This window comes from Schizophyllum commune, assembly GCF_000143185.2.
Source record: "Schizophyllum commune H4-8 unplaced genomic scaffold SCHCOscaffold_6, whole genome shotgun sequence".
NCBI classification, from domain to species: Eukaryota; Fungi; Basidiomycota; class Agaricomycetes; order Agaricales; family Schizophyllaceae; genus Schizophyllum; species Schizophyllum commune.
Window position 1 is genome coordinate 124530 of NW_026089543.1, and position 14228 is coordinate 138757.

Consider the following 14228-nt stretch of genomic DNA (forward strand, 5'->3'; position numbering starts at 1 on the left):
GGCAGCCCGTGCTGCACGCCACGAGGCCGAGCGGAACAAGCGCAGGTAAGTGGGACCACATGCTCCGCTCTTTCATGCTAACGCCAGCTTGTAGCAACATTGGCGCTGGTGGCTCGCACGCTCATGGTAGAACATGTGTAATCATGTAATAATACGATGATACATGCTCAAGTATGGAGAGACCCGCTGAATGACAGACCCGCTACCAAGGAGACGACACCAATCGCTATCCCGACGCAGACCAAGGCCTTTGAGGTCGTCAGACATGCCGCGGAAGAAGCAATAGATCGCTCACCATGCCCTTCCAGTGCGGTGAGACCGCTTCACAGCTAACATATATCTCCCTCACCTCCGTCACAAGCTCATCCCACGAGTCGAGGTCTAACACAACAAAGTCGTCCATGCCTCGAAGAAGGACCCTAACGCGCGACTCCCAGAATCCATATCGCAGCATGAAAGGGAGTGGGTGCGTGCACTCGACGCCGCTCAGACTGGCAAGAAGAGCGATGTGCTCCTGGGTTGTATCTTAGAAGGGCTTCGTATCTTCGGGCAGGCCACACTCACCTCGAGGGAGTAGCTCATCAGTTGGTCCCGGTCCGTCTCCATCCTCGTGTTTCCAACCTGAATGAACACGACGCTGTCGCTTGTGTGTTTGTGCAGCGTATGGGGGGCCAAGATCGTGAGGGCACGTTCCATGACTGACAGAGCGCTTGTGGTTGTGGGTGCGGAAGGTGTGTTTCCTGGGGCAGATGGGAGCGTCGACGGCCTTTTAAAGGCCGGCCCTTTGTGCTCCTCCCCACAAAGCAAGCAAGCCATGCGCCGGAGTGCGCGCTGTGGATTCATCTAATCCAATCCGGACTCTTATTTCTGTCCGCACGACTAATCTGCTGCGGATTTAGAGATGCGGCTTGGCTGCCTGGACATCCCTTTTGACGAACCAAAAGGCAGAAGATTGGTTCAGGGTCAATGGGTATGGTGCTCGGCGCATATAGACTTCAACAAACACCATGACTGTCAGGAAAGCGAGTCAGCACGTCAGCAAGATTTCTCGCAGGCGCTAAAGGCGTGAGGCGTTCCTTACGACAACGTGCCGGCGCGTTACATGTGACCGTGTCGCTCGGTCTTTTCCGAGCAGTAGGATAAGCGCTCACACCTTGATGCTTGCGCCTTGCTTGGTGATCGACAGGTGCGCTGTGGTCGCTTCGCCAACAGACCTTTCTCTCCGGATCAGAGGGCGCTTTCTAAAGGTGTGTCTTCAAACTTTCCCAGCCTTTACAGCCGCTCATCGTCGACCCGCATGTGATCCAGGGTCAATCTCCCTGCCATAGGTGGCTCTATCCATTCACATGGAACCTTTGGCCCATGGTACTCGACGGGCTGCAGTCCCTGTGAACCCTGAAATATATGACACTGCCGATCGCCGTCCCATCCCTGTAAGCCTCACTTATTCCTCTCCGCCCAGCTGTCCCATTCGAGCCATTGCAGGTTCAGGATAGCACTTCTTCGTCCTATAAATCGGGACCACTGCATCGTGCCCATCGGTATTCGAGCACTCCACCGCAATCTGAGGACGGCGACAGCGCAGGGACTGATATTCACTCCGATACAGAATCTGGCGAGCAGGGAGCGGGGTCATGTTCCTCGCCCATGGACGATTCTGCTTCCGAGGATGGCAGCTCTGACGGATGGTCAAGCCCAGCGGATGATCGCCTTGTCGGCAGGATAGGGGAGGGGGCGGATGGCATGGATCACGTCCGTCGCGGACGCCGCTCTGAACGTGATGATCCCCGCCGGTCCCTGTCGTTACGCAGCGCCAGTCCAAAGATACCCAAGCCACCTGGAGAGCCTGGACGTCCTTCTAGCGGTGGATACAGCCTCGAAGAAGTTCTGCAGTGGGGTCCTCAGCGATATCGCGAAGTTCGGGTAAGTCATTGACTCTTCTTGTCGTAGCCCAGTACCCATTGTCAATAGAAAGTGATGTACGCCCTTGTGGATGGTCATCTGGACCATCGGTGCTCACTGACCAAGCAGAGTGAGGCTCGTGTGGCAGTCTATGAGGAGGAGGTGCGTTGTGTTGCTCGCATCTAGTATGAGACTGATGATTTATGTTAGGCATTTAGGCTCTTCCCAATCATGGAGGATTATGAGGACCGCTGGCCCATTCGTGCGTTTGCGACACAGCGTCTCCACTACCTACAGAATAACGCAAGGCGCATCGAACGCAACCGACAACTGGACGCCCTACAGAGCCCACGGGGTCGCACCGTCAACCGCTGAATGTTTACACGGATCTTTTTGTACTGTATCATCCTATTGAAACCATACCACTTGCCCAATCGCTGCAGGAACTGCTGTCAGAGATTTCTTGACCTGAACAATGGTGCCCTGGGCGCCCAAGCATATCGCCGTAGGTCTAAGACATTTTCCGAAGAATGAGAGTAGCCGACAGAAATACTACAAAGTACGGCAGTAGATGGGTGAGGTTAGCGGCGAAGTACCCACTGAAGACGGGGGATGAGGCTCGGATAAAGCAGCGTGCGGGTGCCAGACGATCGGTCCGAAGCCAGCCGCAACGAGATCTTGACTCTGGCCACGATGCATCTACCCAGCGCCTGTTGCCTTCATCGCTCCCCCAACTATCCCCACGCTATCCTTGGACAACAACGACCGCTGCATAACGTGCTGCAGCTCAGCGTGACCGCAACAATGACGGATCGACCGTACCATGACGGGGCGTAGGCATTGACGAGGGCTAGCCGGTGTGTGTGCGCATCGTGCGTTCTTGAGTCTTCCTAACTAATCGGTGACAGCTCGAGCAGCGTGGTGAGGAAGTTCTCAAGAGGCCCGTCTGCAGACTTCCTGTTCAACACCCTCACAATGGATCTGCATGCTCCGGCGTTCTCAGCGTCGCTTTCTGGTACGCTCTCGCTGGCTGCGCGCACATGTTTGTCTGACATCTCTTTCTTCTTTCTCTCTTCTCCCTCAGAATAGTGACACGAGCACAGAAGGGGGGCGTTTGCAGATCATATGCGCGCTTCCCAGAACTGGCTATGCAGGGTCGTGCGCCCAGCTGCAACGCTGGCCCTGCCCGCCACTCATGCCCACCTCATTGGCGCCCTTCGCCTCCTCACCACTGCACACAAGCAGCCTTTCTGGGAGCCGCTTCTCCCGCCAACCGTGATCGCCCTACACACGCATTCCCGCAAGTCAAGGTCAGAGACAAGGGTATGTCGCGCGACATTGCTGACACCCTTCCCCCAGGTCGCTCTTCATTTACAACGACAATGCGTCCCTTTACCCGATACACTAGGTTGAGGAACCACAGCTGAGCTCGCTGGCGCTCATGATGAACGTCTTCTGGAGGTGCGTGATTGATATCAAATGCACCCACCATCGCGACTGACGCTCTCCCTCTCAATAGGTTAGCACGACTTCCATTGGGCAGGGTCATCTTCGAAGGTCACTCTGCCTCCCGTTGCTTTGGTAGATAGGTTGTGGAGCGCGCCTTTTGGTCTCTACCGTCCTCTCGCCGACGGACTCCATCGATGGCCCGCTAATATTTGCTGGCGGCGTGGTTCTGTTTCGCTTTTTTCAAAGTACGTCCCGCTATCCAGTTGCCGCGCATTGCCCTGTCGAACAACTATTAGAGAGTGCTGCGGGCGTTGTTGAGGGCTTGGCTAACTGCATTCGACTCTGCCTCAGCAAGAGGATCCTTAGCAAGGGCGAACCTTGCAGTCGACAATGGCCACTGAGTGAGTGACTTTCCTCTCAGACTGAAGGCTTCCTCTGATTGGCACTTACACTGCAGGCACTGCGCTCACAGGCGTCCTTGGTGGCTCCGTTCAGGTGTTCTTTGCGTATACGCACCTGCTTTCTCACGTAGACGACTCCGCGTAACTGCGTCTTCACCTCCAAGGTGGCGCATGCAGCTCAGCTCGTACGTACGAGTTTCCCACAGAGCTTGACATACCAATGACGCGTTCGTCTCAGCTCACCGGGAACATCATCTTTGCCTTGATCATCGCCGTCTCGTCTGCCGCGACAATCTGTACGTCGCAAGCTCTGTAACCCCGTATACCCACCACTCACAACTTGACAGTCTGTGGTATCGCCCCGTCTGTTGGATGCTGGATCGTCATGTACTTCGTTGAGTTCCAGAAGTTCTCCATTGTGGTCGTCATCTGTGCGTCTACCATGAAACGCGCCTCTATCTCAACAACTCACGAGTGTACAGGGCTTGTGGGCTCGTCCATGTCGGATATCCTCGTACGTTCTTGCGTGCTCTCTGATTCACGGGTATCGTGTACCGCAGCACAACGTGTACCTGCTGGACCCCGTATCTTGGTAAGCCTCCCCCTACTGCGCTTCAGCACACGCAATTTATGTCCTCATGCACAGCCATCTTCTTCTCAACTTGCCACTCTCTAAGCCGGAGGAACGTTAGACGGCACATTTCTCGGTCGAAGTAGGAGGAAGGGTATGGTAGCCGCACACGCGTTGGGGCAAAGTGATCTGACGATGGCTGGGCGAAAGGCGTATGAGGTGTGTTTGTTATTTTTGGCTATCGCCTTCCTTCCCTTCTTTCCTTACAGTCCTTGTACGTGGCGACACGGCCAGTGCTTAGTACCGGAACGCAATAGAACCACGTTGTACACTTTATCTTGAAGGGCATGGGTGGTGCATGCTGGCTTCGCTCCTACGGCTGCTGTCCTCCCTCTGAAGTCGGGCGCATGGTATGGCTGACAGCCGTTCGCACGCAGATGTTGTCGCGGTACAATCAGATGCGGACCTCCTTGAACCTGCACCAGCGCATAGGCATTGATGACTCTGGCGTTGTCGAGATGGGTGATCTTCACTTGTGGTGGCTGACGATAGGCGCACATGTAGTCTGGTGGTGATGACCCGTGCCAAATGCCTAAGGTGTGCCGCCTTCTGAGTTACCAGCAATCTGCTCAAGATCTAGGCCATTCGTTTCCAGCCCAGATCATCTTGAGAGCCGAGCACTGCATCGCTGCGAGCGCGCAGTCGCTGTACTGTTCGCCCCTGCTGCCATGGTTCTACGTTCTAACCTCTCAGCGCAGCGCCAAGGAGGTGCATCTCCCACTTGTATGGCTCCGAATTGATCTATATGTCTGGTTGGGCTGTGGAGGACCTACGCCTACTTGAGAAAAGCGCTATGCACGTTGATTACGCTGTTATGTAATCAAACACGTGAGAGTGGCGGTTGGCAAGCCCTTTGTCTTCGCTTGTACATGTTTCCGTACCCTCTCTGTGGGTGGGTTCTGCATCATGCCTTCAACGCCCTCTCATCCCTCTGGGAAGCGAAATGCTCCATCAGTGGGTCCTCATTCCCGCCGCCTTCGAAGCTCTGATCGTATGCACAGGATTGGGACGCACCCCCTTGTAAAAGGACAGCGAACTCGCCAACTCGCATTGGAGGAACGGCGGGGGGAGACGACAATATGAACAATGCGTCCTCAGGTCCAAGTCCACAAGTTCAAGATCAGGACAGCGTGTTGCTGCATGAACTCGCTTCTTTGAGGCAGGAACTTGCAGATGCACAGGTAAAGGTTGCATCCATGTCGTATACGACGCTCTTACATTTCATATAGGTTCAGCACCAGCGTGTCCAGGAATCCCTCATCCATGCAAATAATCGCCTGTCTAACGATCGCAGACGACTCATTGTGGAAAACGAAGATCTGAAGGTGAGTTAGCTGTGGATTCAGGTACGATTTTTATTACAGATGCTAATCGTATAAGGCTGCAGCAGCCTCTGCTACAGAGGAGAGAGACCTACCAACAGGCAATCATCCCTATCTTGAAGACGAGTGGTCGAAGGAGATCACATCTCTCCGTGGTGAGCTTGCAAAATTGCAGGTTGGTCGAGCCCTGTCTCTTTGTCACCATTCTCCATACAAAATTCAATAGGTAGAGAACAGTCGCTCTCAGGCGAGCCTTGTCGATGCGAACACCCGCCTTTCCGATGAGCGCCGGCGGCTAGTCAGGGAAAATGACATCCTTAAGGCGAGTATTGCCATACTTCAACCGTCTGATCGGACGCTCATCAATTGCTCAGCAAGATTTAGCATCCTCCCGTCAGCGGCAAGACAATGGGTCCAAGAACACTTCGCCAACGAAACCTCCGGTCCGTCTATTTTCCTCCCCCATGGCCCAAGCTCATCTCACTCCAGGGGCCTTGTACCATGCCTACACCTGGCGAGATCCATTGGCAGCGCCGCTCGGCATCGCTAGCGAAAGATCTCGAGCAAGTCAAGGATGCAAGGGATAAATTTTCCCAGCAATTAGAAGCAAAGAAAGGCGAGCTGATGGTAGGTTGCCCCCGAATCTTTGGTGTGCCGTTCTTTAATCGTAGTCCTCAGCAATTGAGGCTGAATACCCAGCTGGAGAGCGCGAGCCGTGGAAAAAACCAGTACAATTTTCTTGTAGGAGGCGTTTGTAACTTGCTCACACGAATAACCTTCCTGACGGCAATGATTCAGATCGGTATACGAAGGAAGATTATGGCATTATTGCGCCTCCTGCGGGTTCGTGTCCCACAGCTGAGCTCCGTAAGTGGTTCCATGCAGCCCCGTAAAGCAGCTACTGATGTGTTGCAACCCATAAGCCTGGAACTGTTGCGAAAGCGCAGGTATGGCTGTGACCTTGCTTCAAGTTGTGTTCTCGCTGATTTATTGTATAGGAACATATTCAAATCTTGATGGCGGTGCTTTGGAACCTGTTCAGCGAACACGATGCACAAAACACGATAAAGTATGAGGCGCAGGTACGTCCACTTCCCAGAAACATCGCTCAATCTCACTGAGGCGCGAATCTAGTTATCGAACCGCTTCCACCTGTTACAAGTTCAAGACCGCACACCGTCGTCACCAACTTCACCAGTGCGTCATGCGTGATCAAGTCTCAACAATGTACTGATTTGTCAGAGTTACAACGACGATATGCAGGTCAGTGAGGGCGAAGGCAGCACGGCGCACTCAGATGTCTTCCCGCAGGCGAGTGTTCCTTGTCAATCAACTCTAGCAATCCCGGAAACTGATATGCTGTGTCAGAAGGAGGGCATCGACAGCTACGAGAGCAACAACAAGCGTGCGGATGATGTACGTCTCGATTATTTCCCTTTGATGGTATAGGTACGGTTGTTTATCGTGAACTTGCGACGATTCAGGCAACCGACAAGGCCGTGGCTATGGGCGAGCTCGACCTCGGGCAGGGTGTGCAGGAGAGCCAGGTACAGACGGAGGCTGAAGCCCAGGCAACATCTCTTTTGCGGATGTTGGAGGACGAAACGGGTCAGAAAGCTGCTATCGAACAAGTGGCTGCTTTGCTTCGTGCTGAGGTCATGGTCTGTCGCACCGCACTTGTCGCATAGCTTGATGCTGACGTAGCTACAGGCTAAGAACGACGAGGTTACAAGAGCGGGGAACCGTGAACGCGCCCTGTTGCTCGCAATCCAAGACCTCGAGCAGGGTGCGAGGGGGTACGAGGCTCGTTGGACAGAGGCTAAAGCTCAAGCAATGTCTCTGTTGCGGACGCTGGAGGACGAGATGGCTCAGAAGGCCGCCATCGAACAGGCGGCTTTCTCGCTTCAAGCTGACGTTCTGGTTTGTTGTACCACATCTATTGCATATCCTGACACTCACATTGCTTCAGGCGAAGAGCGACGAGATCTCCGGGGGAAGAGAACGCGAACGCGACCTGTTGGCCACCATTCGAGGTTTAGAGCAAAGCGTCAATGAGAGCGAGGTTCGCTTCACGAGAGCGGAAGCTCAGGCGTCATCTCTGTCGTCGCAGCTCGAGGATGAGATGCGCCGGAAGGCTGCGATCGAGCAGGAGGCAGCGTCGCTCCGCATGCAAATCGAGGTTCGTTGTGTGTTGTGTATCCCATAACCTGACGCTGACGCGGCTTTAGTCGAAGAGCGACGAGATTGCACGGGCTGAGGAACGCGAGCGCGACCTGAAGCGAGAAGTGCAGCTCAAGAGCGAGGAGATCTCCGGGGCAAGAGAACACGAACGCAACCTTTCGGCCACTATCCGAGGTCTGGAGCAGAGCGTCAACGAGAGCGAGGTTCGCTTCACGAGAGCGGAAGCTCAAGCGTCATCTCTGTCGTCGCAGCTCGAGGATGAGATGCGCCGGAAGGCTGCGATCGAACAGGAGGCAGCGTCGCTCGGCATGCAAATCGAGGTTCGTTGTGTTTTGTATTCAGTAGCTTGGCGCTGACGCGGCTTTAGTCGAAGAGCAACGAGATCGCACGGGCAGAGGAACGCGAGCGCGACCTGAAGCGAGAACTACAGCTCAAGAGCGAGGAGATCTCTGGGGCAAGAGAACACGAGCGCGACCTGTCGGCCACCATTCGAGGTCTAGAGCATAGCGTCAATGAGAGCGAGGCTCGCTCCACGAGAGCGGAAGCTCAAGCGTCATCTCTGTCGTCGCAGCTCGAGGATGAGATGCAACGGAAGGCTGCAATCGAGCAGGAGGCAGCGTCGCTCCGCATGCAAATCGAGGTTCGTCGTGTGTTGTGTATCCCATAACCTGACGCTGATGCGGCTTCAGTCGAAGAGCGACAAGATCGCACGGGCGGAGGAACGCGAGCGCGACCTGAAGCGAGAAGTGCAGCTCAAGAGCGAGGAGATCTCCGGGGCAAGAGAACACGAACGCAACCTTTTGGCCACTATCCGAGGTCTGGAGCAGAGCGTCAACGAGAGCGAGGTTCGCTTCACGAGAGCGGAAGCTCAAGCGTCATCTCTGTCTCAGCAGCTCGCGGATGAGATCCACCGGAAGGCTACGATCGAGCAGGAGGCAGCGTCACTCCGCCTGCAAATCGAGGTTCGTCGTGTTTTGTGTATCCCATAGCCTGACGCTGACGCAGCTTCAGTCGAAGAGCGACGAGATCGCACGGGCGGAGGAACGCGAGCGCGAGCTGGAGCGGGAACTGCGTGTCAAGAGCGAGATGATTGCAAGGGCAGAGGAACACGCACGCGACCTGTTAGTCACCAAACAAGGCTTCGATCAGGCCGCGAGCAAGAACGGGGCTTGCTCAATGGGAGCGGAAGCCCAAGCGTCATCCCTGTCGTCGCAGCTCGAGGATGAGATGTGCCGGAAGGCTGCGATCGAACAGGAGGCAGCGTCGCTCGGCATGCAAATCGAGGTTCGTTGTGGTTTGTATTCAGTAGCTTGGCGCTGATGCGGCTTTAGTCGAAGAGCGACGAGATCGCACGGGCAGAGGAACGCGAGCGCGACCTGAAGCGAGAAGTGCAGCTCAAGAGCGAGGAGATCTCCGGGGGTAGAGAACGTGAACGCGACCTGTCGGCCACCATTCGAGGTCTAGAGCAAAGCATCAACGAGAGCGAGGCTCGCGCCACAAGAGCGGAAGCTCAAGCGTCATCTCTGTCGTCGCAGCTCGAGGATGAGATGCGCCGGAAGGCTGCGATCGAACAGGAGGCAGCGTCGCTCCGCATGCAAATCGAGGTTCGTCGTGTGTTGTGTATCCCATAACCTGACGCTGACGCGGCTTTAGTCGAAGAGCGACGAGATCGCACGGGCGGAGGAACGCGAGCGCGACCTGAAGCGAGAACTACAGCTCAAGAGCGAGGAGATCTCCGGGGGAAGAGAACGTGAACGCGACCTGTCGGCCACCATTCGAGGTCTAGAGCAAAGCGTCAATGAGAGCGAGGCTCGCTCCACGAGAGCGGAAGCTCAAGCGTCATCTCTGTCGTTGCAGCTCGAGGATGAGATGCGCCGGAAGGCTGCGATCGAACAGGAGGCAGCGTCGCTCGGCATGCAAATCGAGGTTCGTTGTGGTTTGTATTCAGTAGCTTGGCGCTGATGCGGCTTTAGTCGAAGAGCGACGAGATCGCACGGGCAGAGGAACGCGAGCGCGACCTGAAGCGAGAAGTGCAGCTCAAGAGCGAGGAGATCTCCGGGGGTAGAGAACGTGAACGCGACCTGTCGGCCACCATTCGAGGTCTAGAGCAAAGCATCAACGAGAGCGAGGCTCGCGCCACGAGAGCGGAAGCTCAAGCGTCATCTCTGTCGTCGCAGCTCGAGGATGAGATGCGCCGGAAGGCTGTGATCGAACAGGAGGCAGTGTCGCTCCGCATGCAAATCGAGGTTCGTCGTGTGTTGTGTATCCCATAACCTGACGCTGACGCGGCTTTAGTCGAAGAGCGACGAGATCGCACGGGCGGAGGAACGCGAGCGCGACCTGAAGCGGGAGCTGCGCGTCAAGAGCGAGATGATTGCAAGGGCAGAGGAACACGCACGCGACCTAGAGCAGGAGCTGCAAGCAAAGAGAGACGAGCTATCGAAGGCTGGGAGGCGCAGAGGCAATGATCTTAGGATGGTTGTGCGTGAGCCTTGGTCGTAGTATTTTGTCAAATGGCCATGGATGCAGCCACAGGGACAGTTTCATTTGCCCTTGATGCAGCCATGGATGGCTGCTACCATGCAGAATTGAAAGAGGTCAATGGGAAAATAATTGTAATAAATGACAAAAGTGTCCATAGCTGGATTTGAACCAGTGACCTCTTCATTCTCTGCTGATGATCTAACCAACTGAGCCATTAGAGCTTGCAGTTTTTATCAACAGCCAGTTATAAACCATACTATCCTCTCCCACCTTTTCTGACCTTCTAACCCTCCCTCACCTCACCTACCTTCTCAGTTCATCTCCAATGCTTCTGATAACAAACCCTAACCTCTAACCAATGAGACAACGAGGCAGGTATACCGTCCCTGGCCCTAACCTGAACCTAACCCCTAACCCTAACAAAAACCCTAACCTCCCTAACCCTTCCTAACCTAACCTCCCTAACCTCTAACCCTTCTAACCCTAACCAACCAAACTTTCTAACCCTCCTAACCTTGAAAACCTAACCTCTAACCAGCCCTAACAGGCCTAACCAATTGTTGAGCATGTTTTAGGTTGGCAGAGGATACTATGATAAAGTGTGATCAACACTTCAGAAACTTAAGCCCTAATAGCCTAGTCGGTTAGATTATCACCAGAGAATGAAGAGGTCACTGGTTCAAACCCAGTGAAGTTACTTTTGCTATTTATTACAATTGTGACTTTATTTGCCCTTTTCAACCTGGCATGGTAGCAGCCATGGATGGCTGCATCAAGGGCAAATGAAACTGACCCTGTGGCTGCATCCATGCCTGGTTACATCTGGCTCCAACCACAGGTGGGTGCGTGATTCGACGGTCACGGAACCTTGTCCAAGAGCTGTGGAAAAGCAAGCAGGGTCTGCGACCCAACCATCAGCTGTCCCAATGAGTAGAATTGCTGCGACCAACCGCTCGGACACTGCACTGCAAACCCAAGTTGAGGTAGTCTCACTCTTCTTTTACGACGTCTTGGACGCTGATGTCGTCGCAGATCAGGGATGAACAGGTTGCATTCCTGGAGGAGCGTTCTCGTGACCTGACGCTTAGGAGCTCGAGACATGGGAACGGCCCGATAGGTGCTACAGAGGAATTGCATCCAGAGAACGCTAAGGCTAATGCGACAACAGCAGAAACGAAGATGACATTCCCACCTCAGTACTACGACGACAGGGGCGAGGAGGTCCAGCACGGCGAGCTTGACCTCGATCAACTGGCAACTTTGCTAGAGGATGAGATCAGAGTGAGTGCAAGGCATTGGCTGCGCTCTCCTCGTACTAACTCTCTTTCAGAAGGAGGGAAAGCATATATCAGCATTGGAGGAGCAACTTACAGAGAAGGTACGCACAAGATACCGAGACGATGTTCGGTTTCAGTATTGGGCGGTTCAATTTGAAAGCCGCTGAGCTAACTGCTGATCAGGTGGTCAGAACGACCGTGGGGTCTTCATCCCTGGGCGCTACGCAGCCTATTGACTCTCGATTGGCGCCCACGATGGCAGACAAAGTTAAAGAGCAATCAACTCTCGCAAAGGCTCGCTCTTAGCCTGTCGCTTCTGCGCTCCCTCTCTGATACACGCTCAGGTCAAAGCAATGGGAGCCGATAACGATGACGGTTGGATGGCCGTGATGCCGCTGCGCCCAGTGTCAACCAAGGTCCTCAACCATCTAACTGTTGTCGCTGCATGAGCTGACTGCTCGCAGGCACCCAGTATGCGAAGCGGTGAAGACGGCAACCTCTCGAAGGCTACGCCGCCTCTCAAGGTTTAAGCCATGCTATAGCTGACTTGATTACTTGATTGACCCACCTCTTACGCAGGTAGAGCAACTCGACCCAATTTCAGACTCGTCTGCTCTTCAGCCCAGCCATAACGTCGAGGACCTGAGGAATGCACTGGAGGTGGGATTAATTTTCCCTGCACGCTCATACTCTGCTCTTACCTCGCAACCCCACGTGTAGGCAATGCAAGTATCAAGCGCGTCCGGTACACTCAAAGCAGCTGCGCCAAACACTGATCCAGCAACGGGTAGCGACATTATGCGGCAACTGTCCAAGCCTGGTGTCAATACCGTCAAGACGGACCCAGAGGACGACCTTGCAACGCTCTATGGCACTTCTACCATGGCAGCTCCCCCCGCTGGCTCTAGGGGAGCGCCTTCGGTGGGACACCGCCCCGTTGCAAACCCACTACCTCATCGTGTCCTGCCTCCGCCCATGTTTTCATTGCGTAAAGCAGATGTCTACGGGCAGTTACAAGAGTCTAGGCATTCCTTGGTACGTCATAGCAAGACACATTGGGCGTACTTCATTCTGAACTTTGGAACAGGCACGGAGGCCCTCAACGCAAGACAGTGCTCGTTGATGTTGAGTCCCAGGCCAAAGTGGCCAGCATCGGCAAAGGCTGACGGATCCGCTTCCAAGCAGGAGTAGTACATTCGTTCTATATATGCTAGCTATGTCTTGCCTTACACCTTCCCGTCAGGGTATTTCCTGACAACCTGGAGCACGTCGGCAAGAACGGTAGGCTTATTCGGTGCTGTGGCTGTATCGTAGATCGGAAGATTGGGCGCTTGCGTCTCCTTGCGCCACATGTCGAGCTGTTCGATAAGCTCGCCTTTGCGCATCTTGCGAATACGAGAGGGCTCCAGGACCAACTTCGGCCTTGCCGTTGCCAGCGTGGCGGTTTGCTCAGTTGCGTCAGTCTGGACCTCACGATGCGCTTGGGTGATTTGCTGCATAGCTTTGCCGCCTGAGCTTCCCAAGGCCGCTCTCTGAGGATACATTGATCAGTCAGCCACCGCAGAATCTTTTGTGAATGCACATACCTTCAGTACGGTGTTGTCGGCAACCAGCTGCATGATACGCTCTTGGCGCTGGAACAAATCCCCTTCCATTCTTTTTATTTTCTGGGCAGAGATTCAGTTCAAAAGACGGGCTCTCGAGAAAAAGGAAGCGTACCAATGTCATCTCCTCCTCCTTTTTCTGATAGGTTTTCTCCAAGACCGCGTATTTCTCCAGAAGCTAGACCGGGGTTAGGCAAGATGGGCATGTAACACATTGGACGCCTACATTGTGCTCGCTAGCATGCTCGCGGGAGCTGCTGTCTGACGCCCCGGCTCCTTCTATGCTCATAGGAATGAGCTTTGCGGCAGACATCTTGCATCATTGATTGTTCCAGCGAGATCAGGGAGGACGTACGTGAAATGATCCTGAAGTCGATTGAATCTTGGAAAGTGACCGTCGCATATCGGAGATTGCAGCGTCTTTAGCCAACGATTGTCTATACTCGCGTGAGTACTCGTCTTGTGCGTGCACAAGATGCTCATTTTCTTCATTCTGGTGGCAGATCAGCGACTCATCGAGGTCTGCTAGGGTTTGGATGTACCATGAGAGCATCGAGCTCCTGCTCTTGCGAGCTAACCTTCTCGGTGAGTGAAGCTACTTGCTGGCGTAGTACCTGAATCTCTTGGACGAGCACATCATAGGATGGCGTGTGCGTTCCTGAGTTAGACGAGTCCACAATCCGTACCTTCTGTCAAGCCATTGAGCAGAGGCACAGCAAAAAAATGAAGATGAGTTCTCACAGCGGATGGCTCGTGAGCGGGATGTTGACTGGACCTTTTGCGCATAGCTGAGAAGCTGGTGGCGGAGGCGACTCAGAGCGACCTTTATATACAGTTCCCATGGATGCCACTCATATACAAGAGGACCAGCGTCCAGGCCAGTGCGAGAAAGGAGATGCGCAGACCAAGAATGGTTGGTGGCATGATCAAGGGCTTGAAGGGAACGAGCACAAACGTATGGTCGTAGCTGAACAGTA

The 14228-nt window shown here is 54.3% G+C and overlaps 6 protein-coding genes and 1 pseudogene across 7 annotated transcripts; 4 read left to right on the forward strand and 3 right to left on the reverse strand.

Annotated features, from left to right (window-relative positions):
* Positions 1-167: 167 nt before the first annotated feature.
* Positions 168-696, reverse strand: SCHCODRAFT_01200637 (uncharacterized protein; the record flags this gene model as incomplete). Its single annotated transcript, XM_050341226.1, has 4 exons — positions 168-250; positions 309-312; positions 350-514; positions 565-696. The coding sequence occupies 4 exons, from the start codon at positions 694-696 to the stop codon at positions 168-170; spliced, it is 384 nt and encodes a 127-aa protein (XP_050199859.1).
* A 650-nt stretch (positions 697-1346) lies between these two features.
* On the forward strand, positions 1347-2277 carry SCHCODRAFT_01095260 (uncharacterized protein; the record flags this gene model as incomplete). The annotated part of the gene is made up of 4 exons (XM_003031926.2): positions 1347-1433; positions 1486-1923; positions 2032-2064; positions 2113-2277. The coding sequence occupies 4 exons, from the start codon at positions 1347-1349 to the stop codon at positions 2275-2277; spliced, it is 723 nt and encodes a 240-aa protein (XP_003031972.1).
* A 750-nt stretch (positions 2278-3027) lies between these two features.
* On the forward strand, positions 3028-4444 carry SCHCODRAFT_02731957 (uncharacterized protein; the record flags this gene model as incomplete). Its single annotated transcript, XM_003031927.2, has 11 exons — positions 3028-3225; positions 3311-3363; positions 3422-3459; positions 3615-3752; positions 3809-3825; positions 3884-3937; positions 3991-4048; positions 4100-4183; positions 4235-4266; positions 4313-4344; positions 4399-4444. 11 exons carry the CDS (start codon positions 3028-3030, stop codon positions 4442-4444), a joined length of 750 nt encoding a protein of 249 aa, XP_003031973.1.
* An 845-nt stretch (positions 4445-5289) lies between these two features.
* On the forward strand, positions 5290-10388 carry SCHCODRAFT_02503779 (uncharacterized protein; the record flags this gene model as incomplete). The annotated part of the gene is made up of 18 exons (XM_003031928.3): positions 5290-5337; positions 5385-5564; positions 5613-5708; positions 5764-5880; positions 6080-6148; positions 6195-6332; positions 6504-6572; positions 6629-6652; positions 6704-6787; positions 6840-6902; positions 6948-7121; positions 7190-7366; positions 7416-7625; positions 7675-7884; positions 7934-8206; positions 8254-8526; positions 9860-10132; positions 10182-10388. The coding sequence occupies 18 exons, from the start codon at positions 5290-5292 to the stop codon at positions 10386-10388; spliced, it is 2685 nt and encodes an 894-aa protein (XP_003031974.2).
* A 130-nt stretch (positions 10389-10518) lies between these two features.
* Positions 10519-10591, reverse strand: SCHCODRAFT_t119 (annotated as a pseudogene). Its single transcript has one exon. The product of its transcript is annotated as a tRNA-OTHER (tRNA).
* Positions 10592-11296: 705 nt separating this feature from the next.
* Positions 11297-12813, forward strand: SCHCODRAFT_02504062 (uncharacterized protein; the record flags this gene model as incomplete). Its single annotated transcript, XM_003031929.2, has 7 exons — positions 11297-11353; positions 11403-11651; positions 11701-11748; positions 12227-12307; positions 12368-12568; positions 12645-12682; positions 12735-12813. The coding sequence occupies 7 exons, from the start codon at positions 11297-11299 to the stop codon at positions 12811-12813; spliced, it is 753 nt and encodes a 250-aa protein (XP_003031975.1).
* A 60-nt stretch (positions 12814-12873) lies between these two features.
* SCHCODRAFT_02667486 (uncharacterized protein) lies at positions 12874-14037 on the reverse strand (the record flags this gene model as incomplete). Its single annotated transcript, XM_003032376.2, has 7 exons — positions 12874-13179; positions 13234-13314; positions 13367-13429; positions 13478-13564; positions 13607-13744; positions 13794-13940; positions 13993-14037. 7 exons carry the CDS (start codon positions 14035-14037, stop codon positions 12874-12876), a joined length of 867 nt encoding a protein of 288 aa, XP_003032422.1.
* Positions 14038-14228: the final 191 nt, after the last annotated feature.